Source organism: Hippichthys cyanospilos, chromosome 8 (genome assembly GCF_059441005.1).
Source record: "Hippichthys cyanospilos isolate Australia breed blue-spotted pipefish chromosome 8, RoL_Hcya_1.0, whole genome shotgun sequence".
Lineage (NCBI taxonomy): Eukaryota > Metazoa > Chordata > Actinopteri > Syngnathiformes > Syngnathidae > Hippichthys > Hippichthys cyanospilos.
In genome coordinates this window covers 13747080-13770148 of record NC_142376.1, presented here as the reverse complement: position 1 = coordinate 13770148, position 23069 = coordinate 13747080, and the positions used below count along the sequence as shown (strand labels likewise).

Sequence of the window (23069 nt, the reverse complement as noted above, 5' to 3'; positions counted from 1 at the left end):
GTAAACTAGTTGACTTTGTGGTGACGGTAAAAGTGTGTTTACTCTGGCTCAGTCTACAGCATGGTTGCATAGTCAAAGGTGGGACATTCTTCATAGAACCTTGTGAAATTCTAAAGTCGGGTCTTCCTTGCGGTTGCTTCAAAGGGCTAACCAAAGTATTTGAGGATGTAAAAAGTTCATTCATTTTGGGACCAGCTCACAACTGGGAATTCTGGCAATGCAGTGCAACTCATCGACAGCTTGTGGAAATAAAAACATGCTTGTTGGGTGTCAATGTGGAATCAGTGCTCACATCTGACCTCGGATACACTGTTATTAAGGAAAACCCTTCTTACACTATAAATAAGGCATTTTTCCAACCATCTGACACTTTATATGCGGTGGCCGCAGATGTTGCTGGCACCGCCGACATATTTCCCTTACTAGCTAAGAGCCACAGTGTGGTCATGCTCGTAATGCTCGTAATGCTCGATTGTAATACCTGCACTGCTTACCATATATTCTTCAACATGACTTTGCCATTTTGTACCATGCTTTCCCATGGTCGTTTGAGTCTCAGTTCCCATGCTCCATTGGAGTTCCTGGGCTGGTGTCAAGGGGTCAGCATCTTCCCTGGTGAATGTTGAGCCCGCGGGAGGGAGGGCTGTCCGGTCACTCCTGCAGGACAAGCAGAGCCAGAGATACTGGAGCTGTGGCGCTGACAGCAGTGCTTTCGAGACCCGCAATAAAGTCCAATTATGGTCGTGAATATTCTGCCAGTGTTTGTGTCTTTTGGATTTAAATAGCTGAGGCTTAAACGACAGCGGTTACGTCATTTATGGAACTGAAGATAGTCCCCACATAGGACAAGCCGTCAGCCTGCGAGAGTTTTCATGGTCGGGCAGGGATGATCATGATTCTTCCCAAAGTTATTTCCTGGGTTGCTGTTTTGAAGATGATGGTGAAGAGCACTGTCTAATGTTGGTCCAAAATCTCCATGGGTGTTCTCTCGGTTTAAGATGTGGTGAAAGTAGAAGCCAGCAGCTTGTTGTTCTACATGAATTTATTCAGTCTTTCCTTTTAATTTGGCACCCTATAAATAGTACTATAAACTTGTTACATCACCGTCTGCCTTGAAATTAGCTCTATTTTTCACTTGAGAACATCTATTGAGATCATGGACATTATACCGATTTAAATGAATTCATCCTAGACCGAATGAGAGAGCGGTCCTTCTTTAAAATGTATCCACGCCTTTATTGACATCAGACAAACTCAGCAAGACCTTTGATGAAACAATGTGTGTAGTGTGTGTTTGGTGTGTGTACCTGAAGACCTCTTGAAGAGAAATCCAGCAGTCTCTGACCTCACTCTGCTTCTGTGTTAGACCGGCAGCCAAGGCAGGGTGGAGATTTGACAACTGAGACACACTCACATCCAACATCTAGCAGACACATGTAGGTTAGGTCGAGACACTTTCTGTATAACACTTTCTGGTTTGCAAATATTACGTTTTATTTGGGTAAAAATCTTTCCTACCATAATTTGACATGCAATGTCACGGATTTCTCTGTCTCCGAAGAGGCCTTTTGAGGCAAATATGCTTTTCATCTGAGATAAAAGCGGTGATGTCACTGCCATGTGTTGCACAATTAAAAACATAATAATGATGAATTTGATTACCATGTTATCAATGGCAAATAATATGTTGTCAGCTTGCTGGTAAAATGAGGACACTTCCAGTGCAAGATGAAGATTGTCCTGGTGTTTTTTCAAATGAGACTGCACTTTGAGCCACCTGTACACACGGCAGAAGATAATAGAAAATATACTATTATTTAGCATGTCTTTAGTAATATTGGTTCAATTTGAGGGTCACTCACATTTTATTGATATGTTTCCTCCTGTTAGAGATGCCTTTGCTATCTGACTTTCCTTGTTTCTCCAGTTTTTGAGCCATGTGATTGATTTCTTCATGCAGGGTTCTGTATAGCTGCTCATCCTACAGTTTGGGTGGGGGGTAAAAAAAAAAAAAAGCAAGTGTATTATTTAAATGTTGACAAAAGGGAAATATGCATCAAATAGCACTAAACACAACAGGTATTGCCTAAGTAAAAAAACGTTTGTATTACAATGAACTTTGATGGCAAATGTTACTTTGGTAACGCTTTCTTTATATGTTCTCGATTATTGCTTATGCTCACCTGTTTCAAATCTAAAATTCTTCTGGTTAGCTGCATTTTGTCAACATTAGCACCTAGGACATTAACAAGAGACTGCTCCTCTTCCTGTTGGCACACATAAAAGTCAGCGTTTATAGTCTCCATTAGTCGGGAAAGCAGCCATTTTGTAGAGGCGCCAGAATAATACCACTATATGCCGTACCTGACATCAAAGGCATAAACAGAAATAGCCTCCAGCATGAGTAGATGTGCAACTACTGTAAATAAGTGATAAAAATTCACCTTCAGAAGTAACATCCTCCACTCTGTTCATGCAGGTATATTTTCCGTTGTCATTGTCCTTGCAGTAACTTAATAAGTACCGGTAAATAAATCCAGACCATAAATGCAGTATATCCTACACCTTTCAACAGTATGTTATTTTATGCTTACAACATGCACATAAATATTACTGCTTAAACACAACATTCATTCCATATTCATTTACAGGTTTTATTTTTGTGCCGTTCATTTTGTTTACTTGAGCTACTGTAACCACAGCTATTTTCAGAACCTCCGTTTGGGTAATTGCAATATAATTCCAAGACTTATCGTGGTTGATAGAATCAAATCAGAAAGGAGAAATTGGTTGATGACAGATAGAATGCACTTGAATGATAACTCATGTTCAATTTGGGTCTAAGACAAGTACATTACAGGTAAGTGAACATCATGAAGTGTAATATTTGCTGATTAATTTTTGACGGATTATTTCCAATCCAGTGTTATTTAAAGTGGTACATGTGCAAGTATGTGGCATAATTACAGCTCAAACTTCTCGAAGCTCTAGGACTTCACCTTTTCTTTAATCCATGTCTCCAGCTTGTCAACTTTTTTGTTAAACTCCTGCAGGTTTTTGGAGCCCCCCAAGACCCTGGCTTGAGTGGCAGCTGTCTGTTTCAGAATATTCCACTGGTCTTTCAGATGGCTGAGCTGATTTTTCACAAGGTCAGAAGTGGGATTCAGCTTGCAGATCAGCTGATCACCTGTCTTTTGAAATGGAGAAAATGGCATTGGTTATCAAAAATGTGCACAGTCAGATAAGCTATAGATTTTTGACAATTCCTAGCATTTTCCTCAGATAAAAAGTAGAAATGTTTGTCTGATTAACTGTGACAGTTGCAAGACATGTAATTTAGCATTTTATTGTACAGGTGACATGTTCAGATTTCCTGCGCAACAGAAAAGGTGGCTACCTGGTTGAGTTGAATTAAGGTGTTGTCAAAGTCTTTAAGATCTCGCTGAAGTATCTGAGAAGCTTCATCCCAGTCCTGCAGGGGGCAGCCCTGAATTTTGGAGTCATTCTTCAGGTCTTGTACTTGGCTTTTGCTCCATGTCTCAGCCTACAAAACCCGTTGCCTTTTAGTCAGGTTCACGCGTCTGTTTTGTGACAGTTCCATATTCACAGGAATCTTCTTACATAATATAAAAACATATTTCACCATCACACTATAAATTTTGATTGCAGATAGTGCACGCCCCCTGGTTGCATGACATCAGATGTGTTACTTCTGAGCGCAAGTAAATACAGTGCTAGTTCTGCTGATGAGGAAAGAAAAGCGGCCTTGGCTTTTAGTGCTTCAGACACATCAAGAAACACTTTGTTCTCAATGTCATATTATGCAGAGCAGACGTTTCACATGACCACTGCCAGGACACAATTGCATAAGGCTTTGTGCCAAGTTGATGGTTCTGGCCAACAATGTAAAGAGTGACAACACAAAAGCAGGTGACGAAAGGCAAAATCTTCTGGAAAATTATCATTTCTTTGCTATAAAGCTGCCAGTCTATTGCCAGCTACTATAAACTTCCCGGTACAATGACTGAATCAATAAATTAACGATCTAGTACTTCCAGTCCTATACAAGAGTCTAGTTGGAGCATACATAAATCAGCAAAAGCTTTGATTTTCCACAGAGCTACTCTTACGTACTTCATCAAACATCCAATTATAGTTCAATGCACAAATAAGCCCTTAAAACATCAACACATTGAGTCCAAAGGAATCCAAAGTGAAGTAATATGAAAGAAAAAAATATCATAAAGTCACTTCCTCATCTGCATGAAACATGTAGACCACACAACATATTCACCAAACGACCATTTTGCCCAAGAACAAAACGTGTGATGTCATTTGGCCACAGAGAAACATGTTTATGGGCCCCTTGAGGCATCCAAGGTATTTCTGTGTAGAGAGAAGGAAAAGAGCTTGACAAAATGTGCCTGCTGCTATCGCCTCACACTCAAAGGCTGTCATGGCTCCCAATGACCTCATACAGGAAGTCTATGATTCCCTTGTTTCTTCCTGTCCACTCTGCACAACAATGGCCTGTTGGTCCCAATGTACAGTAGAGCCTTAGTCAACCCCCCACCCCCAAAAAGTAGGATGCTAATCTCAGCAGTTTAGGTTGTATTACTGCTTCTTTAATGTGAAAAATCAGTGACTGCATTGAAGACTGAGCCACAGATAATGTCATTCTTTGGTGAATGTATTTAGAAAGCAAGCCTTTTAAGCAAGACAGCCTTTTAGTCCTAAGAGCCTAATTTTAGCAATTGAAGGTAAAAACACAAATTCAAGTGTGTTTTTGCACACTGTAAAATGTTGACCATTCACCACATTTTAAACTGCTCAAGCTTGGCCCTGAAAACAACTGTGAAAGTACAGGCCTCGACACTTTGTCATGGAAAAGTGAAAGTTAGTGAAAGTTGTGATGTTTTGCAGATCAGCCTTCGAGACAGATGGTGTGTTTCTCCGTATGCTGAATGGCTTTAGCCTCAAGCATTAAACCCTTATAAAATCATTCACCCTAAAAAAAAAAAACATAAGCTTTTACAATCAACTCCTTATAAAGTACCTAACATGTCCTGAGGTATAGAAATCTATGACTATTTCACTATTTAAGAGTATTTCAGCACATTATCAGAGTTTTTTTTTTCTAAGCTCCAGAACTCTGAATAAAAGTTTTCTACTACAAATAGTGTGCTACCCGACTGCATGGCTTGCCTCATCCAGTAGTTCTATCTTACTACTAAAAATCAACAGTTTTGTGCTTGGACAAAATGTCCTCCTGCCAAACTCACGCGTCCACCAGCATGGAATAAGGATGAGATAACGCAAGCCGTTCTGCAGCTCATAGAGCCTTGCGGGCCATAGGCGTGAAGAGATGAAGCCAAACAATGATCTCATCCCAAAATAATTGCTTCACTTGTGACGCTTTCCCCTCTTCGTCTCTCTTTAGACGAGGAGCAGTACATATTTTTACTGATTCCACTTCTAGGCATAATATAAGAATTGATTACAGTTTTGCTTTGTTTTACGTTTGTGCTCATAAACGTTGAAAATAAAATATTTCTCCAGGATGACACTGACTGCAGTCAAATACTGTACAGCACATGATACAATTGACTTCCAAGTCACAAATAAAGAGTAAAGAGTGTGAAGTGAATTAATTTGCCTTGAGGCTTACAGTGCTTCCTTTCATTATTATAGAAAAAAAAAAAACCAACAGAAAAGAAACATAACAGAAAGAAAAAAGTATCCAGCTCAACATGGGACAATTTTCTTAAGAGGAAAATTGTACATATAATAGCAATAACATCATCCGCCAATAGTTTGGTTGGAATTTGGCCAATCTTGGTTGATTATGGGACTACAAATTGTTGGGCAGTCGACACGTGTAGTGTGTCACAGAGAACAGATATAATAATTTTAGTTAAATTAATTATAATAATGTAATTGTAATTCATCTTATATAATTTAAATGAATAGATTTCATTCAATTTAAGACAAACTGGTATGAGCTTGGTTGTAACATTACATACTTATGATGAACGAGTAGTCAAATCCCATACTCTGGTTTCCTCCATCTTTCCAGTAATATGTAAATTGAATCGCCCAAATTGTAGGTAGGTGTGAATGGTTGTCCATCTATGAGTGCCGTGTGGTTTTGTTTTTTGGAGGTGGGACCAAATTTACCAATGTCTTGATTAAAATAACTATTTTTAATTAGTTAGGCCCATCGCAATAGATTGACTGAACACATTACCATTATAGGTCGTTTTAACCAGAGGATTGGTGGAACACATAAGTATCAATTAAATTTCAAATGTACTTTTTTTTGTGTAAATTTGACCAATTCATTTTTAGTAAGGTTTTAGTTTAGCAATCTTCACTTGCTGTGAATTATTTCTGAAGACAGCTTGATGGTTGGTTGAGCTACGCACTTCACACATTGTACTTTGTGAGAAAAAGTCAAGATTCACCTGGTGAAAAAAAGTAATGGATACGTATAAAAACATGCTTGACATATGACAACTTGTTCAGCCATTTTGCATGTCAAGTCATATGATGAACTAATGGTAATACGTTGTGGCATGTAAGACAATTCAGCAGAATGTCATCGTAATAAATTTTGATAAACATGACAAGCAGTTGAAGATGTAAGAGTTGAACATTGTGCATAATCATTTGCTTGGCTATGCCAAAGCATTTGGAATTTGTCCAAAGAAATGAAAAATGCTTTCTTGATGTGCTCAAGTGACAAGTTCTTGCTATTGTGTAAGCAAAAAGGAATATCATACACTATTTACCCAATTACCACACCACATCTTATTGAACCTCCCCCTGCTTTTTTATTTATTTATTTATTTATTTTTTGGTCTATTGGCCATTATAGCATCATCAAAACGACATATTTACTGGAGCTCGTATAACAAGCCACGTTATAAGCACTATAACAGTAGTTAAACACAGTTCAAAATGGTTGTTTACGATTAAAGAGGGAAACATGATTTTATAAATGCATGAAAAGTGTGCCACAATAGACAATAGTATATACTGTATTTACCTGTAGTACTTCTTTGTTGAAGAAAAATTCACTTTGAGCATAGCAGTCACTCTTAGAGTGAACATCTGTTGACTCTTCATTCTGTGTATGAAGCTGTAATTTGTGAGCATCTTTCGCCTGCCATTCAGAAAACGAGAACAGTAAATGCTAGTTAGAAGTTAGCAAATGCCTCTTCTAGTCTTAAGGATGCATTAATGTCAAGATTGTAATAGTTATCCATCCATTCAGGACTGCAGTTAGCTGACATGTAGCCAGCAAAGTTTGGGTGGAAGGCAATCCACACCATAGAAAACACACAGTATGACAGTGTCTCGCAATTTTATCTTTTTTTGCAAATCCCTCCTTAGGAAAGAGAAAAATTCTGCACAAACACCCTTGTCACCATTGTGACTATAAGTAATATGATTATCGACACAAATAGTAAAATTATACCTGAAATTGTATCCTTTTTAAACATTAGCAAAAGAAAATAAAATTTTAATCAGCTTTCAACAGATGTTTACTTTTTACAGGGTCTATACAGGTTACATGTTAGTCTAAGATTGAGAGAAATAACCTCATAATACATCAAAGTGTCTGAAATAAATGAATGTGTCTTTACTCAAACTAGAAACATTTTCGACCAAGTGAACCCTTTTATCCCCCCAAAAATATTAAATTATTAAATAACAACACATGTAATTTGATCTGGAACATCAAAACAGGAGCATCAATATCTTAAATATTTTAACCTCAGGATAAAGGTATAAAACATCGTGCATTGTTTTTTTTTTTTTTTTTTAAGCAATTTTTAATGGGTACAATGAACATGTTGTCAATGAGTTGGTGTCTTTTGAGGGATATATTCACCGCAATTTCATAAGATAAATCTATGAGAGTGCTACTGCACCACCTGGTGTGGTGGATATGCAATTCCACTTCACACAGCAGAAGTAAAGTCTGAAGACATATTGTATGTTATAGTTTACTGGGACATTGAGTATTGCCGCCTGTACAAATGTCATAGAAAGGATTGAGTACATTTTCCGTGACAATGATTTCAACATATATTCCCATATTTCTAAAAACCAGACCATGGGAAAAAAAACAGTCAAGCCTCACTAATACAATAAATAAATAAATAAATAAAAGAAACCTCATTCATACCAGCATTGTATTAAATTTTATAAATCAATGTGATGCTCCCACTAGAAGAGCATGTGTCCGGTCGGGAAACACCCAGTTTCTTGAAGGGAACGGGAACTGGCAAATTCTCAAATGTTTGCCATTGGCATAGGCTCAGTGTCAGATTTTTGTTTTGTTAAATTATTATTTCTTTTTTAAAGTTTTTTTGTACTTTACACTTTCCAATTTAATTGCTCATGAGTTATTTGGAACGAACATAGATAAATTGTTGTTTAGTTGAGTAATTGTTATGAGAGGCAATGAACATGAGTTATGTCATTAGCTGACCTAAAAAGACAAGGGAGGCCATCACTGTGTTAGTGTGTTATTATTACCGGCCTCCATGTGGACTTTACAATGTCTTTTCTTTTGTTAACATCTTCCCTGACCTCATGTTTTCCAGTGAGCACTGCCTCTGAAGGGTGTGCTGTAACATAGCCCCACACACATGCGCACACGCACTCCCACACACACACACACACACACACACATACAGGGACACAGAGATGACTTCAACATGGACCTCGCCAACCATAACAATACGCGTTGCCCAATGCCATGCAACACACTATATACAGGAGAGTGAGATGGGTCATTCTGCTGACTGATGACTTTTTACCTTTAGTGACAGCCAAACAAGAGCATACTATAGGGCCCTTGTATTAACTGACCCACAAATGTGTCACATAAAGAAACAGTGGGGGCAAATATAGCATACAGTAATTACTATGAATTCACCTCCAATAAAGATCTGTCACAGATACCAAAAAAGCAGTTGAAGCATAAAGAACAAATATCTATTTTAAAATAAATATTCTCATGAAAAACATAGCACTAGCTCATTTAGCAGTCAAATTCATGAATGCTTCTTACCTGTTGGCTCGGCTTCTGTCCATTTAGTTTTGATCTGGTTTTCCCCTCCATCACTTTATATTGCTCATCATTGTTTGTTTTCACAAAAACCTAAAATTTGAAGACAATTTATAATATCGGTATGGATAAAGAAACAGCTAAGGTAAGCATGCTTGCAAGCATGATCACTAGCACAAATCTGCTTCAAATCAAACTGTTTATTATTTTTTATATATAGACACACACACACACACACACACACATATATATATATATATATATACATATATATATATATATATATATATATATATATATATATATATATACATATATATATATATATATATATATATATACATATATATATATACATATATATTATATATATATATATATATTATATATATATATATATATATATATATATATATATATATATATATATATATATATATATATATATATACATACACACACACACATATAAAATTTCGTGGATATACTGTAGTTGAAAGAAATATTACAAAACATAAAAATGGCTAGGACTTGTGATTAAAGAGTCTAATCTATGTTTGAAAAGATATTCATATTTAGACCGTGTCATGTACCTTGAACTTAGAGTTGGATTTGTTGTCGCAGTCGACTCCCACAATCCTAGGAAGGTTGGGATCACATGCGCCGCCGATGTTGTTGTTGTTATTGTGGTTTTTGGACGTGGATCCCAAAACGGATCGTTGTCTTAGTCCTACTGAAATTGTGTTCTCTGGGCTTTTCTTTTTCCCAGAGATTGTGATCTTTTTGATGGACCTGGAAACCGCAGAGGAAGGGGCGACGTTCTGGTTGAAGTGGTCATCAGTCATGTCTTCCTGTTTGTGTTTGACCGGGGCTACCGGCTGCCCGGTGGGCTCAACCAGGCAGGGGCCATGTGCGTAAACCTGCCGTCGACTGAGGTAGAGCGAGTTCAGGTTCTGCTGAAGTGTGCAATTATCGAGGTTCTGACATTGAAGGTAAGTCTCTGTAAACTCCTGGCACTTGGGCACGGCAGGGACAGACAGCTTAGTCCCGATTGTGAAGGGCTGAATCTTCCTGACAATACTCTCAGACATGATCCAATGTCCTCAGGAGAAATGAATTCTGGAGACCAAATTTGGCGCTGAAAAGAAACGTCTCTCACATCCCTCTGTACGCTCTCCACACTCACAACGTCTGCTTGTCCAGTCTTTTTGCTGCCGACAAGTGGAAGGTGGCACGGCAAGTGAATCGGAGCTCAGTTGTCCACTTTCTTGTGCATGTTGAGAATGCAAAGCACGCAGCCTACGATGGCTTCCTTGGACTCTTGGGAGCTGACACGTTCCCAGACGTGGCGCAGAGCTGTGCCGAGGTGCGTGACGGCTGATGAGAGGCTTCTTCTGAGGAGCTGTACTAGTGAGCCAACCAGACTGCTACTGAGGAGCCTGATAACCAGGGACCGCAGCAGGATGAAAACTGCTGGCATGCTGCCTGAATGAGTTTCTGCCTGGAGTAGAGAAAAAAAAAAAAAAACGCTCTTGGAAGGAGGGGGAGAGTGGAGGGTTGGTTCAAGAGAGGATGAAGTCACCACCTCTCCATTCTCTCTTTTCTCGCTGTCAGGAGCTTGGAGGGGGCGGAGAAGCTTTTGGATGTCAAAACTCCTACAGACAAAAAAAGGTCAGGAAAAAACAGAATTAAAACTTAAAATACTCCTCAGAGCCCATCCAGTATGAGGTAATATCCTCAGATTAATCACACGCACCTACTCCGACTTGTTCAGTTTGAAGAATAGAATCTGGGGGTGGACAAGGCTTTTTTGAAGAGAGAATCTGATGCTCCAGTAAGCCCTGCCTACCCAGAAGTGAGAGTAAAGTCCGCAGGCACCAGCCTTGCTCTCTTTCCATCTGCAGGAAACAGTTGTCACGCAGGTTCTTCGGCAGCACATAACAGAGCCTCCTGTCACTCATCTCCTTGAGCCTCTGAGCGGCTGGCACTTGCACACGTGCGAGGCCAATAGCAGCCAAGCAGATGCTAACCCCCGACTACCACTCCGAGATGGCAGCGCACATGTTGGGCTGACTGATTGGAATGTCAGGGGTGAGGTGCTTATGTTGAAGCAGCGGGGGATAGCTGATCAGGGCAAAGAGCAGGGAAAATATTTGCAGGGAGGGAGTAGACAATCTTTCAGCAGATGAAAACTTTCCCCCAAAAAGGAACTTTCACTTTTTGCTCCACTTGACCTCTGACTTGAAAATCGCACCTGATTAGAAGTTTTGAGTTTATCTTCAGCTAACAAAAAGGCAATGCCAAATATCTCATTTTAATTGATCAAAAAGTGTCAACAGCAAGACAGTTATAAAATCTAGACAAGCCGTTGAAATATAGATGCATGTACCCTAACCCATTGTGAGATGTTTGCTGCTGGAAAAGTCAGTTTTGACAGCGGGACATGCATGACTGCTCTAGGAGTCGAGACGTTGTACTGATGCTTTTGGAAGAGATCCGGTTTCACTATGAGGTCATCTCATGATGATATGACTTGGTTTGAGATTAAAATCAGAGATGGACATTCTGCCCTGAACGTGGGGGACATGCAACTAGACAAACAGGCATTAATGCACCATAACTAGCGTCAACTTTCCATTAATGACGAGGAACAATCGCAGGGTTCTGTTATCAATTAGACAGCCATTCCCCCAGTAAAGAAAAAAAGAAGTGCTCCTTTGCTGTGAGGTAAACGATGCAAGAAGAAATAAAGTGTACATATAGTGCAGACCTCAAATGTATACGGAACTATACAAAATATAAAAACAGTCACCAGTGAACGAGCTCCTTCCTATTTTGTAAACATTGTTTTTTAAATTAATTCTAATTCTAGCATTTGTCTGCTGGTTAGTACATTATGTAAATTCACCTTAAGCCATTTCTGGTTCCAGAGTTTTGGGTAAACGTCATGACATTTCCTTATTTTATTGCACCGCACGCCTTGTACTTGAGCCTGTAAATATTTAGAGAGGATGGAAAGTTGTTTGCTTGCAGAGACACTGTCAGATAAGATTTGAACCAGGTGTGCTATCTCTCCCAACCAATTCCGATTAGGCTACTGTAACACCTTCCTTATGTTGTTTACTCTGGAAGTCCTCCCTTTCTCGCCACAGATCTCATTCCTGTGTTGAACTCTGCAGTCTAAATTCATGAATGATAATTTATACTCCTGCTATGATCTGAAAGTTCTGTAAAGGTGCCATCTTTTTTCATTGCTGGCTTTGAAGCTTTCCAAGTATCAGCCCGTGTGCTTCTAGTTCGATGGCGGATATCACTGCCGCCCAAGTTGATAATAAAGTCCTGATGCGTTCTCACCACAGGCCATGTGAGATTTTCTTCCATTTTCCTTGAGCCACTAAGTACGACTTGGAATACATGTCCGGGGGTGATGTCACCATGGCTGCCCTCATGAAAAGGGAACGATAACTGTGCTGTGGTTGAGAGGAGAATATGCAATGGCACTAGAGAGGGGGTCTGTACTTTTCCACTTACTCTTTGTCATCAGAAAGGCATGATTGGCCTTCTGGTCTAATTTCGTCATAGATAGGAAATTGGGCCTCGGATCCTGGATTAGACTAGTTTTACGTTATTTTAACCCTTCTTAAAAATAGAAGGGGGTGTAAAATGATAATTCCCACAAAAAAATGAAAAATACAAAAAATATCAGTGGTCAGTAGGGATGGAGCGAGACACAAATCCCAGCATGTGACACAAAATTTACACCATCAGATGAGATGAGACGGGGAAAATTGATAGTAATGTGGATTTGTAATACAGTATTTGTCAAATAATTCAAATTACATGTAAAATGTAACAATAAGTTTCAAATTTAATATAGTATTTTTCACTTTAAAATGTTTTCTTTTTACTGAGCAGACCAAGAAAACATTTCCACTTAATTATGAATTTTAAAAATGTTTTTGATCACATTTCTTTTAACTGAAATTCAAATGTAACACTAATTTCATTTCTTGAAAGATTTTAGACAAATATCTTAACTTTTTATTTTTTTTTAATGAATTGTTGACATCAACCACAGGCAGGATACTGATAAGTGATATTGTACAGCGTATTTGACTCAGCTTGATTTGTTAAAATATTATCAGTTGGATAGGAAAGTGTGTCAGGCTTCCAGCATCAAATTATTCAGTCATTTAAGTTTATTAAACTGCCTTTGAAAAGTAATCTGAAAGCTCTTGACAGCCATTATGGGGTCTCGAGAATTGCTAACTAGCTAGTAGCAAATTTTTGCTTGCTGCTGCCCTAAATGCTGGCAACGAGTGCAATATACGTAATAATCTTAGTTGTCCTTTTTTTTTAGTGGCCCTGAATTGGGGATTGACTGTAATTTCAGAAAAACGTGTTGTTCACATCGGGAGTTGGAACTCGGGAGCATTGGTTTTGTGCAGTTAAAAGATGAGCTAAGTTGTTATAGCCGGACACCCTGTATAGGTATAAGGTGATGGCATGCAAATGCCAAATTCTCTTAAGTGTGAGGCAGATATGCTAAGCACTAGTCCACCATGCGGCCTAATTGTAAAAAAAATATATTAAATGTAATATGTTAAGAAAATAACAAAATCCTGTTGTTTTCTAACCGACAAACATGAGATGTGATGAAAACAACGGTGCATCTTGAATTGTGAAGTCATACATTTGTTCCGATGCTTATCAGTGTGTCTCAACAGCTTAAAATTCCTTAATTCTTAGCTCACACTTCTGAATCCGCATCTTGTCAATGACCTCTCACGCGGGTCATCTGGAGGCGGTTGTAATTCAACTCAGACATTTACAGCATGCATTTTTATAGAAAATTGTATTTTTTTTTTGTAGACTAACAGCTGCAGTTTCTGTAAAAAGGAGAATCAAAAGTCATTACCGATGCCACACATTTTACAACATGATCCCCTTTCTTGCCCACCTCAAATATTTTTACTTATTGGCATAACTTCAATCTAGTAAAAGGTAATATTCAGTTTAAGCACATGCCAGACCCGTCCCCCAAATCAGCCTATTTCATCATCACTAAAAAATTGAGATAACTTCAACTATCGTCTTATGCAAGCCTGTGGCTATATTTTCCCTAATGAGACGACATGCTTATCAGGTGACGTTGACACACACACATGCACTTGAACACCGGCGGTGCTTTGACTATTATTGAAGTTCTGATTCACGTTTCTTGAAAACATGTTCACTCTTATCACACAAAGAATCAAGTGTTGAATGACATCAGATGAGATTAATGCCAAGTTAGTCACTGTTTAGAAAGCAAGATTGCCAGGATCATCTCATGGCAGGAAAAGGCAAGTGGCAACAATGCAAAATTTCGCCATGATGCATGCTTTTCTAATCTGTTCTCCTTAGTCCTTGTTTCAAACAACTATGTTGAAGCATATGTAAAACTATATTTCTACAGCGACTTAGAGTTAATATGCAATTCAATTCAATATGATAGTCAATATTAAACCCATCCCATAGTGCTGGCCATTCATCCATCCATCCATCCATCAATTCCATCCAACCATCCATCTTCTATCCTGTATAATCCGTGGGGCACTCGAGCCAACCCAATCAAAGGGCACGAAGAAAAACATTCACACTTACTGTACATTCACATTGTCACAGAGAGGGAACTGAACACATGCTGCCTGCATTGTTATCAGTGCAAGTCAACCATTACACTATATGCCGTATCATTCAATTGTCATAGCACATTTTACCAAAGAAATTTGAAACAGTTCCAGGTGCATTCATGTGTCAAGGAGGTCAGATTATCGACATTTAAAGTGTACGTATATACTGTATAAAGCTATTGAAATAACAAAAGGTAGTTTATTAGATACTCATGGAAAAGAAAGCCATACATTGTAAAAACAGTTGGGTTAAAAATAACCCAATTTTGGGTCGAAAAAGAACCGACGCAGTATTTGGGTGAAATCAACCCAAATTTATGGCTTCTTTTAAATAAAACAACAATGTTTGAACTTTTGTCTGGGGTCGCTTCATTCAAAACAACCAGACAGTTTGGGCTCTTATTCAACAAAATGTTAATTCGGTCATTTTTGGACTCATAAATGGGTTATTTGTAACCCTGTTTTTCGAGAGCTAGATTTGAAGTGGGAGAAAATGCTGCATTAATCTTGCAAGCGAAGTTAGTGTCCGTTTATATTCATTTCTGGACAAAAAAACAAGGTAGATTTCAGAATTAAGTGTTAAGAAATTTGCTCTTCCAGTGACGCATGGACACTTAATCGAAAATTAACTGAGTAATAACATTTTGGGGATCTGTACAACAAAATTATACCACACCAAGATGAATAGTTCCTTTTATTCTATTGATTCGCTGTAATTTGTAGGTTAGAACATCAAAGGGGAACTATTGTTATGTTTTGGTTCAAGACTATGCTTTGTGCTGCTGGTTTGCTAATCAGTGTTCAGATCAGGGACACGCACATACTTTTCTCTGTTTAGTTCCAAGAAACCCTCAGGTGGCAGTTAGGCTGGCTGGATGAGGTCACACAGTCATGTAACAGCATTGGTTCCCATGGTGATGGCTCTACAGCGGCAGGAAGCAATCTAGTCATATCAAAGGGAGAATAACAGAAGACGGCTGTGTCTTATTTTTACTCCTCTAAAGGTATCAATCACTTTCAGAGAGTCTTAACCTTTAACCTGTGATGTCATTCCAGTGGAAGGTTTGCTGCCTTCAAGCCTTATAAGTTGTGTTGACCTGGTGTAGTGTGATGAATTAATCACATGAACAGACTCTGATCTGGAGTTGCAGTCTGCCTGGTGCATATTACTTCACATCTGAGTCACTCCACTTTGCCAAGAATCGAGTATTTTTAATGCAAAAAACATACAATAAAGGGTTGAAGCTGAATATATTTACATTGACAAGCATTTACACATTCACATACTTGGAGACGCACAGTGATCATGACATCTCTGTAAAAATAACGCTCATGTGAATTCGTGTTCTGCAACAGGAAGATTATAAGTAAGCCAAAGTACATCTTGACTTAATTTCCAACACTGGCCTCATGTTTTAGGTGAGGTAATTCTTCTCTGTCATCTTCTGAGTATGGGTAAATAACAAATAGGTAATAATCAACACACTCTTTTGAAGTGAAGTTTGATCAACACTTAATATCTTACTGTGGGAGACAACTCACCAGAGCATGGATTTAATTGAAATCAGGCAAATAAATTGTTTCTCTTAAAATACAAGGTGGCCTCCAGGGCATTACATAACATCTTGGACCCACCTGAGAGTTGGTCTTTATCGTTTGTTTCACTCATGTCACCTCCCGTTTGAGGAATGGATGAGCTCATCGTTGACAACGGGTTGAGCAATCTGCGCTTGTCCATCCGGAATTTGAGATGACAATGTAACAAATTAGGGAATAACTGTGACAAAAATGTGACAATGCACATTTAGTTTTAAGTACAAATTTAATACATCATTTGATATAGTTGTTTCTGATACAATAGAGTATCAATACCAGTTTATTACTTGACCAGGTGCACAGACCTCTTCAAATATGCATTGCTTGGTTAAGTAATATTTGTGTAACCATGCAGTCATAGTTACGCGATGTATTCTAATCTAATTTCATTTTAACTTTATTCATCCTGTATGTTCATTAGATCCCTGGATTGGAGACTAATTAGCAGTCAATGTGTTTGCTATAACCTGATACTGCAGGTTCCTTAGTGGAGGACAAGTTCAGAAGCAGAAGGAAGACATGAAAATGGAAGAGCGTGTAGAGAGTTGTCAGTCCAATGAAGTCTATTAAATTAACAAACACATCTTGGTATCACCTTCGATAATGGAAGATTGGTGTGGATTCTTTATAAGAAGGACTTTGCTCACCCAGAAACAGCTCAGAAACCGAAGTTTTGCCGAGCCGTTAAATGCAAAGCAACCAGACTACAGCCACTGCTAATGATAGCAACTATGATGCTAATCTTTTGCCAGCACTAGCTTTTATGCTTTCTTTATCAAGTTAGCCTAATTAGGCAATGCCAACACTATACAGTTGATTTATTTTTGAAGGATTTATTGCTTAACATCATGAGAAATGGTATTGGATTAGGGGAAAAAAAAACAACTTAATATTCCTTTTGTGTGCATGCAGGGTAGAAGTGCACCCGAAAGAATGTTGTTAATGTTATTTTAAAAATGCTAATCTGTGAATATTCAAGATTCAAGCCTTTTATTGTCATATGCATCGTAACACTATGCAACAAAATTCTAATTCTGTTCACTTCACTGAGCAGACTTACTTTCTACACAATAGAGCAAATAATCAAGTAAAGAAAGTAGGCAATAAAAACACTAATAGGGCAATAAGGGCAGTGATAACGTAGCACTAATATAAGAGTAGACTCAAATTCTGAACATATGGAGTTGATGGAATGGAATAACTACATACATATGAAGATGATAGTGCAAAATATGATGTAGTTAGCAGCATCCCTGTAATGTGCAGTGTGCATGCAGTAAAGGGACTGGTGATGGTGATTCATGCGTGAGGGATTTGTTCAGAATCCTGATGGCCTTTGGGTAGAAGCTGTTAGCCAGCCTTGTAGTCCTGGCCTTCAGGCTCTTGTAGCGTCTGCCCGATGGTAGCAGTTTTAACAGGTTGTGTTGAGGTTATGCATGTGCATACCAGTGGGCTGTATCACAGTATTTACAGGTTATTCAGTTGCAAGGTGCAGTATGATCCCAAACAGGTGCGTGTCATTTATTCATAGTGTTAACAGTCAAGGCAACGCAGATAGATTAGTGAACGCAAGAATATGCACTGGATTTAGTACTGTACAATACGCAAGTGTTGTCAAACTGCATGTGAAAAAACAATTGGCTTTCAAACAGTTGTCATGCAATCATGGAGCAATGTCCCAACTGTTTTGGGAGGAGGAGGGGGAGGTGCGGCTGCCTTACGGCAAAAATAGAATGTAAGCCACATAATTAAAGTCATTCAGGAGAAAATGCTACCAGTTGTCTGTCCTGCTGCAGTCAATCTGAGGAACTCAGTCGAGTCGTATACACTGGGTTTACACATACACTTTAAAGTATATTACGGTAGTAAAAATTAAATGGACCTTGAAAAGTAGGGGAAATTTAAAAATGACTATTACAAGGGGAAAAAAAGGTGTCACAGTCTGAAAGAAAGCAGTAAGTGTTAAAGAAGTACTGTGCAGTGTATTGCTAATGCAAGTATTATCCTTAATTGAGCTTAAGAGCACCTACCTGAACTTCTTTGCACATTGAAATGTATTTTACTCTCTAAATGCTGGTTTAGTGGGAGAACCACAAGCGCACCACATACTCTAAACAACTGCTCCAAAATATGTGCATTAAACGCCCTCGAAATAAAGTACAAGGATGACAAACCACAAAGATGCATTTGTATGGTTAATAGTAAATGGACTACATTTATTAAGTCTGTTTTCACCACAGCAGTTTTCTTGAATGCCTTACAATGTTACGTCACACATACTGTATTCATACACTGACAGGGACATTTTGGTCTACTGCCATGAGCTTGGTCCATTAGTTTTAGTTTTCACCAAGCTAAACTTTCAGTCTCGGTGTATCGTACTTACAAATCATTTGGGTTGTTTTCAAACAAGTGAACCCCAGATGATTTTTTTTTTTAAATCATTATAGATGGTATTACTCATATATTATGGATTTTTTGTTCAATCCCTATCCTCCTGAAAGACTTTCTTTATATAGCATGGCTTTTTGGTTCGTAGGTAATTGGACACAATGTTTGGTCAATAAAAAGCTGCTACAACGTTTTAATTTCTCTCAATTCTGCTCTATTTAAGTGTAGCAAATGTGCATACCAAAGTTCATCTTAAGAAACTCACAAAGAGCTCTGTTCATTAAATAAGCCACAAATTAAAGGAAAATGCATGATTCAATCATCTGGCCACAGAATTAGATCATGTTCTATGACATCATGCTGGACTGCTTGTAGCTGTTGACTTTATCCAGCTCTTGCGGAAGTCAAATCAGAGCATTTAACATCCTGGGAATATGTCTGCACATTCACATTCTGTAGGGCCATGTCCTTTAGTGTGATCGTACAACCAGATTGTGGCCTTGACTGATAAAAGCTTGACTGTATAGCGCAGCAGGAGTGCTTACCTTAATTTGGGAATATGCCATGGAGCTCTTCCATTTAGGGAAATCATCTCGAGATGTAGTACGGTGGCCCAGAAGTGCAAATCACGAAAACCAATAACTTAACAAAAAAACAAAAGCACATTAAAAAAAAAAAAAAAAAAAAACAGAAACACAACAGCAGATGGAAAAAAAAGACAATGATTAAATACAATTGGCAAACAAAAAACATATAACATAAAAGATTAAGCAAAAATCACACACAGATAATAAAAAAATTATCACGAGCAAAAATTTTACCAAAAAATGAACTGCAATTTCCGAGAATTTATTTGCAAATCGATAGTGAAAACGCTGTACAAAACATAACTGTAAATCAAAAATCACTAACAGAAAAAAAAAAAAAAAACCAAACAGACAGAAAATTAATCACAAACAAAACACCAAAAATACATTACAATTTTTGGTTTGTTGCTGTGCTTTTTTTGTCTTTTGAAATGTGTTTTTGCTCCGTGTTTGTGATACATCTTTTTTGGTTTGTTTGTTTTTTCTTTTTGTTTGCAATGTTTTATTTTTGTTTGTTTGCTTCATAATTTGCTTTTCCTTTTTTAATGAGTTTTTGTTGGTTTTTGGTTGTAATTTTTGAGTTTGTGCATGTGTTTCATTTTAATGTGTTTTAATGTATTTTTTGTTTATTTTTCTTGGGTGCTTTTATGATTTGTGTTTCATCTGTGAAATATGTTTTTGGTTCTTTTTGTTGTTTGTGATGTTTTATTACATTTGTTTTTCATCTTTTGAAATGTTTTTTCTTTGCAATGACCTTTTTTTTCTATTTGTTTAGTTATTTGTTTTTATGATTTGCACTTCAGGGCCACTGTATAAGAGAGGGTCAAAGAATATATATATTTTGACGATACATCAATCAAGTTCAAGTACTGTATGTGCCTCATCATGATGATTTTACTTCTTGATATTTCTTAATGCTATTGAGTACAAAAGTCATCCTGCTTATAATTACAATAAAACGAATGTGATCGAGTAGGGAAAAAAGCTACATGTGATACATTTTGCTGCCAAAAAGCATTGCAGAGCTCTTCCATCATGGTGCCAGCCCACAAAATACCTACCAGCAGTTGGTTTTAGCAGTTGTTGTTGTTGACGCAGAGCTATTCCACAGTTGGGCAACTCCTGTTCTCTGTGCCTGTCCCTCCAACAGACAGACACCACATGTGCAGGCTATAAAGTTGTGGAGCACACCACTAAACAAATGTGTCAAAGTGTGGCATTGCCGGGTCAGATGGATGACGCAATGCGTGCAAACACTGACAGGTGTGATGATAGGATAGGCAAGCCATTTCAAATATGAAGCAACGCAGGGGATTGTCTTAGGGATGTCTTAGGGATTCTTGAAAATGTGTTTTTTCTGGGATTTTACAATGAATGATGAGTAATATTTTGTCAATTAAATAGCCTGCTGTATTGATACATTCATTTTATATATAATTTGTCCTAATAAGTCAGCTAAACATAACATGGCCATAAAACAATTGTATCTTCAATATGTTATAGCCAGCTGTATTGATACATTCATTTTGTACATAATTTGTCCTAATAAATCAGCTAAACATAACATGGCCATAAAAATATCATCTTCTATCGTATCTTCAATATCTTATTCAATTTCATGATAGCAAATGGTGGAGTGCATTCACACAGCAAATTCATCAATATGGTGCTACTGGTTCCACTTTAATAAATCAGACAAATTTGACACAGCACTCTTTTAATTTAGTGCATCAGTGAGTACATCATTTAAAAAAAAACAAAAAACAAAACACCAGTGTACTCTATAGACAAGCAACAAACTTACAAAGACATTTACTGTGACCTAACATGGATATTCATCAACAGAAAAGCAAAACATCTGAAAAATTTGGAGATGTTAGGATGTTAGATTTTCTGTTAATGTTTTTGAAATCTTAATCCAAAAGAAAAAAAAAACATGAGGGCAGGATGGCTCAGTGGTAGGAGTCATCTTCTCCCAACCAAGAGATTGGGGATTCAACTATCCATTCATTGTACCCATGTTAACGTGTGTTTGAGCATTTTTTTAACACTTTTTGCATAAAAATTAGGCAGCCTCAACACAGGGTTCTTAAAGAAGATGAATTATTGTGATACAAGTCCCTTTCAAGTTAAATGCAAGAATGTAAGGAGAAGACAACAAGTACAGCGATTCAAATCTACAGAGAAAGGATTCAAAATTGTTTAGTTCATTGGTGAGTTATATGCTGATGTAACACTAATTATGTAGCCATTACCGCTCCGCCTACACACGCCGCAGTGTGAACACAAGCCAGATGACAGTTTACCGCGACTGTACAACAGAAATGAATTGAATTTTGGTGTGAAAGTAGCTGGATCATTCTTTAGCCATCCATTTTCTTTTGAGTTTGTCCTCATTTGAGTCATACAAGGTCCACACAATGCGGATGGAGCTGAGATTTGAACTCATTACTTTTTTTTCCCATCAAAAACATCTACAATATTCTGTAGTTTGTTTCTGCTAGAATACACTGCGGTTCTCCATGAGAAAGTCTTTCTGGTTCCCTAATATGCTTCAGATGAACATTACCATTAACGGTTTGTGATTGCCTCAGTATCTTTTCCCATATCATTAAGATAAATGAGGCTTACACGTAACAGGTCAAACACAAAGCAAGTGACCCAGACATGATCGTTACATTGCCACATCCCCAAAAGTGTTGGGACTTCTTCCAGATAATAACATCATCTAACTGCAATTGTGTAATATCAACAGTGTGAGAAAGTACTGCTGTGTGGACAGGTTTTGGGAAGTTTGAGTGATCACGGTTTGTATAAGCTTCTTTGTGTGTATTTTAGCAGTCACGATTGTTAAGCCTCTTTATTTATGTAGACTCAGTCTCATTCACCTAAGATTTTGCGGGGCTCCATCTTGTGTCCATCTTGTAATCACCTATGAGAGTTCAAAGTAGCAGCTTTTGGCAGCTGTCGCTTCGCACAGTCTGGCCATTGTCCTTGACATGCAGCTGGCACAGGGGATGAAATGCCTGCACACAACGAATCCATCAAAGCGCCCCTAAAGAGGATCAAACTGAGTAGTGATGCAAGCAGGTCCATGGCAGCTGTAATGTTTTCTCAGTGCCATAATCCTTGGACAAGTCTCTACTTTCACTGCAGCTGAACATATGAAACCAGGTTAATCAGTCTCGACCAACCCTTTGAAATATAATGCTTTGTAAAATGAACCTGCATAATGCAGGGTGTGTCTATGTATTTTACATTTTTAATATTTTCAAATCATGTGAATGCCTAAAAAACATGTCAACAGCAAATAAAACTACTAATTGTGACATTTGATGAATTCATTAAACCACATGCAAAAAAACAAAAACAAAAAAAATGCAGGCATGAAAACCTAATAAACTCAGTTGTCCATTTAATTAGCTATTAGACGTAAAGGAAAACGGATGAGGTAATCACGCAGAATGAGAGCAGTTACATATACTCTCCAACACTAACAGGAATAGATACAGCCGATCCAATATGAACATTTTCTGAGGTTATCAAATGGTTAAATCTAGAATAAACTGTACTCTTACTGATAGACCTTCATGATTGATGCTTGGCAGTGTCTATTTTCGTGGCACTTTTCTTTTTCTTTCTTTTTAATGAATAGCGAAAAAGCAATGCTCAACAGTGTGTGATCCCTTTGGAGCTTCTGCTCATGTTGTTTGCCCAATACCGAAAGAGGTGTAACGC

At 37.9% G+C, this 23069-nt stretch overlaps 1 protein-coding gene and 1 long non-coding RNA gene across 6 annotated transcripts in view; both read right to left on the bottom strand.

Annotated features, from left to right (window-relative positions):
- Positions 1–10216, bottom strand: part of mymx (myomixer) — a 31329-nt gene extending 21113 nt beyond the window's left edge. For 2 of the 5 annotated variants that reach the window (XM_088421444.1, XM_088421445.1), the window contains exons 1-11: positions 9676–10216; positions 9086–9175; positions 7049–7165; positions 3398–3544; positions 3000–3191; positions 2184–2267; positions 1863–1981; positions 1663–1777; positions 1519–1590; positions 1308–1423; positions 495–657 (exon numbers count right to left, since the gene is read on the bottom strand). In XM_088421444.1, coding sequence (XP_088277570.1) covers positions 495–657; positions 1308–1423; positions 1519–1590; positions 1663–1777; positions 1863–1981; positions 2184–2267; positions 3000–3191; positions 3398–3544; positions 7049–7165; positions 9086–9175; positions 9676–10173 — 1713 coding nt within the window. In that variant the 5' untranslated portion in view covers positions 10174–10216. Of the gene's footprint in view, positions 1–494; positions 658–1307; positions 1424–1518; positions 1591–1662; positions 1778–1862; positions 1982–2183; positions 2268–2999; positions 3192–3397; positions 3545–7048; positions 7166–8547; positions 8674–9085; positions 9176–9675 lie in introns of all 5 variants that reach the window. The other 3 variants (XM_088421446.1, XM_088421447.1, XM_088421448.1) reach the window with 2 other exon arrangements.
- A 5141-nt stretch (positions 10217–15357) lies between these two features.
- Positions 15358–20473, bottom strand: LOC148420241 (uncharacterized). Its single transcript, XR_015866460.1, has 4 exons — positions 20393–20473; positions 19290–19386; positions 16393–16534; positions 15358–15700 (listed from the first exon to the last, which is right to left on the bottom strand). It is a non-coding gene; the product is annotated as an uncharacterized LOC148420241 (long non-coding RNA).
- Between the last annotated feature and the right edge of the window lie 2596 nt (positions 20474–23069).